Here is a 6,300-nt window from a genome sequence, read left to right as displayed (position 1 = left end):
CAGCACAGTCAGATCCCAGATCTTAGCGAGAAGAGAACAAACCAACTATGAGGGAGTGAAATGAGAGACTAGCGCTTGTGAAACTTGGTTCACATTACGTTCAACAATCTTAGCACATAGGCTAACGCAGATTCTCCGTGTGACTGCATGCACCGAACCGTGACGTCCATACCGTGACAGTTCGGAACGAATACACGTACCGTTACACCCCTAGATCACACTTATGTTGTAGTTTTGAAATTCATCTTACACCATAAAACAAAAACATTAGGATGACTTATGTTATGGGTAGTGTTGAGGGTTTTTTTTTTTCTGTTTTCTGTCAGTTAGTGGAACTTGAATGAAGTCAAATCAGGTCAGTTCATTCCACCAAATGAAACCAGCTTTTGAAAGTGTTTGTGCACTTTACAACACTAGACACTTAGCTGATGAAGACAGTAAGTTCCATCACATCACCTGGCTGGCTCTACGAATATAGCTGATAGCTGGTTGTGACCTGGGTAGTTGTGGAATTTGATAAAAATTTTCACAAAAAGGTCTTACCCAGTGAAAGTGGGTAAACAAGACACACACATGGACCTACAGTAGAACTAATCCTTGGGGAGCACCAGAGGCAAGTGATTTGGATTCAAAGCCAGAACTTTTCAGCTCCTGTAATCATAACCAGATGACCCACTGCTGGTTTTGCCTTTACGCAGTCAATTAGCTTTTTTTTTTTTTAGCATGTTAGTGAAATCTAATGAATGGTTTATGACGCGTTTCTTAATACATATCCATCGCCCCTTCCATTCTTAGATCACCACTATGGAGACCAACCTGAAGTCCATTGAGGAAGAGAATAAGGCCATTGAACAGCAGAATGATTCCCTGCTGCATGAGCTAGCCAACCTTAGCCAGTCTCTCATCAACAGTCTGGCTAACATCCAACTCCCGCATATGGTAAGACCCTCCTCATGCAGTACTCTCTAAACCACACTCGGGTCTTGAAAAACCATTTGACATGTCCTTGATTCACTTTACTGGTGAGTTGGAGGTAGAGTTCCAGAACTTTCCAGTAATGTTTGGTTAGCTTAGCATCATACCCCGCTCACTTGCTCTAGCTTGTATTCATGCACAGTTAAAATAGGAATTAGTAGTATCTCGTGGATTCTGCTCACTTGCAAAAGGAAAGACTGCCTTTCGGGGTTGTGTGTTGGGGATGGGGTGGGCGGGACTGTATTCATTAACATTCTGACTGACAGTAGTCTCAGCGAATCATTAAACACAAGGCAAGCCCTAAAAAAAAAAACAACAGACAAAATAGATTTTTTTTTTCCACAAAGATTTCAGTCTTAAGTTTGCAAGACACTGAAAGCAGAGGGAGTTCCACAGTTAAATAATGTCCTAAAAACTGGCCCTTTAAAACCTCTCCCCAAAACCCTTTCATCAGTCAGAAAGATGTCAGAAGATGATGGAAAGCATTGCAAGGTAGAAATAGGTGATTAAATACTTGAAATGTACCATGCTCTTAAATGATTGGAAGTGAACAGAATTACCTGATGAATAATAATGACATGACCCCCCCAAGCCAGAAATTATACGCTGGCTTTAAAGGTCATAGACCTCGCTGTAAATGTTAATCAAGTTTAATTCAAACTCACTGATTCTGTAATTTAACAATTAAGGTGGGTCACATTCCAAATATATTGTGAGGTCCTTTTACAGTGCCCTAATTAAAACGTAAGTGCATGATATAACGGACCATAATTGTACCTAAATGGTAATTGGATCGTGTTAATCAATACTTTGCGTCATTAGTGACTCTTCTTTCCTGTGTTATGATAATATTTTGTAAGAGCGAAGGAAAGTTTTAAGAGTTAAGAAAAAATTTGATACCTTTGGTTTAATTTTGTTATATCACGCTTTACAGATCATTACCTAATGTACCCTGGTATCACAAAGCAATTACAACTTGAGGAAATATGTAACTTACAAAGAACAAAGTTGCAGCCTTCCAGTCAGAGCACAGTAGATGAGAGACTAATCCTTCTCTACATTTACAATGTGAATGTTCCATGAACCTGAAAAAGTCAGGGACAATAGTTATAATTGTAGAGGGCGGAGTTTTGGGGGGGGGGGGGGGGGGGTCGTGCGGTGAACGTTTAATCTGTAAGGGTCAATGACACTGCTGACTTTCTACCATCTGCTTCTTTGTCTGTGTTGTTGATTATTATTTTTTTCCTTGCAGTTCATGTGCTTCTGTGCCAAGGTCACTCCCCTTTTTGACCATTAATAATTATAATAATTAAAAAAAAAAAAAAAAACATATAATGGTCTCACTCCAAAGACTGCTTTCAGTTGAGTACAAACATGGATGCCTTGCTCTCACATGCTTGTACCTTGCCTATAATCACAATTTGCTTTTTTTGCCATCAGAATTCCTGGGGATTGGATAATCCCTGATTAGTTAAGGTACCCATGTTGCTAAACAACTGAAGACACGTCTTACTGAATATGGCTCCTTCACCCTCGCCTATTCGGGCTGTTTATTTAGAGTAATGAATGAGAAATTCTCACAGTTCACTCACAATGGCTGAACATTGAGTATTTGTCTTTCTCTGGACAGTGTGTCTTTAATCAATCTCAGCCTACATGCAAGCTGAAGATCTACTCTGTGTGTTAACTGATAAGCTGTAGATTTTGGCAATGCTTAAGACTTCATTTTTTCTTTCTTTCTTTCTTTCTTTCTTTCTTTCTTTCTTTCTTTCTTTCTTCTTTTTTTTCTTTTGGAAATAAAGCCATTAATTTCAACATTATTTCTCTATACCTCTCCCTGTAGAAACCGATGGCACAGAGAGAGGCCCCAGTAAAAAATTACTGCTGTTTACAGATGCCCCACAGAGTAAGAGATTCATTTTTCATAGTTTAATTTATCCTCCCTCCTCACTACCATTTCCCTCTAGTCCTCTTCCTCTCCGTCAGCACACTGTGGTGTGTGTATCTATATATCACAGCTGTCCATACATATGACATCATATCTCTATCTGATTAATGCAAAAACAAACAAACAAACAAAGTCAATTTATTGCATTTTCTGAACAATATCAAAGTTGCCCTGGGGCACATATCAAATTGTCAACCCGGGATTAGAGCCTGAGCCATATTTTCATACATTTCTTTGGAAAAAAACCCCCCAAAAAACACATTAACACAAACAAACAGTCATGATAGATTGTGTGTATTCAGTCAGCTGTTTGCACATAATTGTCTGTCTGCCATTCATAGTCTTGCTGCATTTAGTGTTTGATTTTTCTCATATACTGAATGCCAGTATTGCTAGCTTCCATTGACGCCCCCAGACTCACGCCAAATGCACATCCCGTTCTGTGTCTACACAAGCCTTTTTTTAAACCATGAACCATCGCATAGCAGTATGTGATGTCATCAAACAGTGCTCTGAGTTTGTCTTAGACAACAGATCTATACTCACTCTGATTGGACGGGATACTCCCATGGGTCATTGCCCTTGCAAATTCCTTTCCATGTTGGCAAAGTGATATTCTAAAGTATTTAGAGTTGTAGCCCAATTTCAAAGAAATTTAGAAAAGTTCCACCACACTCTTGTTACACAGGCTTTGAACTGACTAGACTAGTGAAAGTTCATTATTCCCTAAAACTTTCCCTTCCTCCCTTTCCCTGTATTGATGTATGCTTTCAAACGTAAAAGAACAATGTTTTTTGTTTTTCATTGAGGGATGCTGAAGATACCCTTTTGGTATGATCTTGTTTGATTTCCGTGCGTTTTGTATTCTCATTTGTTTGGGTCTGTTCCACAGGAGCCGATGAACGAGCAAAACTTTGACTCTTACGTGAGTACTTTGACAGATATGTACACCCATCAGGACCAGTACCAGAGCCCAGAGAACAAGGCTCTAATGGAGAACATAAAACAGGCGGTGCAAGGCATTCAAGTGTAACTCACCACAAACCTGCACTGAGTCGCGGACTCCCCATTTAATGGGGCTGCCAATTGAAGAGCTGATAAGCAAAAAAAAAGAAAAAAAAAGAAAGAAAGAAAAAAGTGATGGAAAAATAAATGAAGTGTTGAAGAAAAAAAGGGAAAAGAAAATGTAAAAAGTATGAATTATGATTTTTTTTCTCTTGCTGCTGTAATTTATTGTATCATTTTTTTTTTGCATTGTTTTTAATTGAGTTACGCTTTTAAAAAGAATATCCATAAACTATGATTTGTTGCCTTGCTTTGAAAGATATTCTAATTAATGGCCAATGTTTTGAGGAACATTCATGTTTTGTACATTTTCATATGACCTGACATAATGTGATGTAATGTTTATAGCTGCTATTGTATGCACATTTTAGTGTATATGTATTTACTAACTGTAAGCCGAACAAACAAAAAAAAAAAAGGAAAAAAAAAAGAAAAGAAGCATCCATTCTTTCTAAATGCTTATTGAAAAAAAGGTGAATGCGGGAGTGGAGAAAAGACACTGGAGGGGAATGTAAGGGCAATCAGCTTAAGATAAGCTTTTTTTTTTTTTTTATAAAATGGGAACTCAAATGTGTGGTGTGCAAGTAGGTACATGGATGTAAATTTATTAATTTTGTAACAATGTCAAAAAAAAAAAAAAAAAACAACCTCTTGGTCTTTTTGGTTGGAAGATCATATCAGTAGTGGTCAATGTGGGCACTCAAATACAATGTTTTGTTTTTGTTTTGTTTTTTGTTACATTTTTTTTCTTTCCAAAAGTATGAATAGGTGAAAATTAAAAATATATCATATATTTAATGAACGCAAACATCATGACACGGAAACCTACTGGTGCGAATCCCCAAATCCAGAGAGAACTCTCAACTTTCATAACGTTCTCCTGTGTCCTTGAATGGTATTCAGACACAGATCGTGATGTCCAATGGCTATAAAAAAAATTACGGAGACAATCCAGCATCAAATGTTAATTTTTGATCGTAAAACCTCGGTAGTTAGCAAGATCATGTATCAGCAATATATAACAACGAATCAATCATTTATTTAGATAAGAGATGCAAACATTTGGGTATATGCAATTTCTTATTCTTAACCTAGGAGAAAGCTGATTAATCTTTTTACTAAATGTAAAGTATTAAGTTTTATATGAATCTTTTAATACAATCATGTTGTAGGAGTTAAACAATGGATTATCAATTCCGAAAATGAGGAATGGCTTATGATTTTACTTTTTCTCGTCTTCGAGTTTGCACAGGGACACCTTCGTTTCCATGTTTTGATGTTTTTTCCAGAAACCGAGGAAATGCCCCTTAGCTTGAATAGAGGGACAAGGGTTTTCGTGGAGTGTAATTCTGTGACGTGAAAAAAATAATTGTGCGTTTATAAAAGTGCGCTGGATATACAGGGTTAATGTAAAACATCCATAAACATCATAATAATGCCACACTTGTCCTGTAAATTTGTCTGACTGATCATATAGAACTTTAGTACCCGAGACATGCAACATGACTGTCTAAAAAAATATACAGATATATATATATATATGTATATTGCAATTTCATGTCCGATTAGAATGGGAAGTACAAAGATTATTATGAAGCAGAATCTTTTTACATAAAGGGCAGTCATTAATGCGTTTATGCTAATCAGTGATTCATTAGAGTTTTTACTTTTGTTTTGAAAACAAATTTCAGCAGCACTTTAAGCTTAAAGAAAAAAAAAAAAAAAGAGAGAAACTCAAAAAAGTCTTTGTAACAACTTTCTATGAATGCATTCTCTGTTATACACCAACATTGCATATTACATCAAACATCTCTTGTTAATAGTATTCATGAACAAAAAAAAAATTCAATTGCAAATTTCTGCGTTTACAAATTGTAATTAATGTCCATTGCATATTTAAAGAATTGCAGAAATTGTGCATAGCCGTAAAAGTGGGCTAAGTAATGGACCTCCCACAACAACAACAACAACAGCAACAACAACAACAACAAACTGTTACCATGCCAACCTCACAAAATAAAACTCCATACCTGCCTCTGTTCTCTAGCAAAGCTTTTTCTTTTTCTGTTTCTTTTTTTTCTTTTTCTTTCCTTTTTTTCCAGTAGAGGCTAGCAATGTTAAGCAACGCTAACTCAAGCATTTCTGAGAGTCAGTGCAAAAAGGTGCTAGTCATTCACTTCTCACACACAGTGTAATATTCAGCCAACCCCTTTCATTGGCCCACTTCCCCTTATGAGATCACGCCTCTGTCCAAAGCTTTGTGTACGCAGCTTGTTGCTAATATAGTAATGCTTTAAATAGACTGATAGCAA

General features: G+C 36.7%; 1 protein-coding gene across 2 annotated transcripts in view; it reads left to right on the top strand.

Moving 5' to 3' along the window:
• myt1la (myelin transcription factor 1-like, a) overlaps positions 1 to 3,956 on the top strand; it is a 40,483-nt gene extending 36,527 nt beyond the window's left edge. The window contains exons 20-22 of one of the 2 annotated variants that reach the window (XM_030771153.1): positions 796 to 939; positions 2,819 to 2,881; positions 3,816 to 3,956. In XM_030771153.1, coding sequence (XP_030627013.1) covers positions 796 to 939; positions 2,819 to 2,881; positions 3,816 to 3,956 — 348 coding nt within the window. The remainder of the gene's footprint in view (positions 1 to 795; positions 940 to 2,818; positions 2,882 to 3,815) is intronic. The other variant, XM_030771154.1, reaches the window with a different exon arrangement.
• The last annotated feature ends 2,344 nt before the right edge of the window (positions 3,957 to 6,300 follow it).

This window comes from Chanos chanos, chromosome 4, assembly GCF_902362185.1.
Source record: "Chanos chanos chromosome 4, fChaCha1.1, whole genome shotgun sequence".
In the NCBI taxonomy this organism is placed as follows: domain Eukaryota; kingdom Metazoa; phylum Chordata; class Actinopteri; order Gonorynchiformes; family Chanidae; genus Chanos; species Chanos chanos.
Note: the sequence above shows the minus strand (reverse complement) of the source record. Positions and strands in the feature narration are given on the sequence as shown.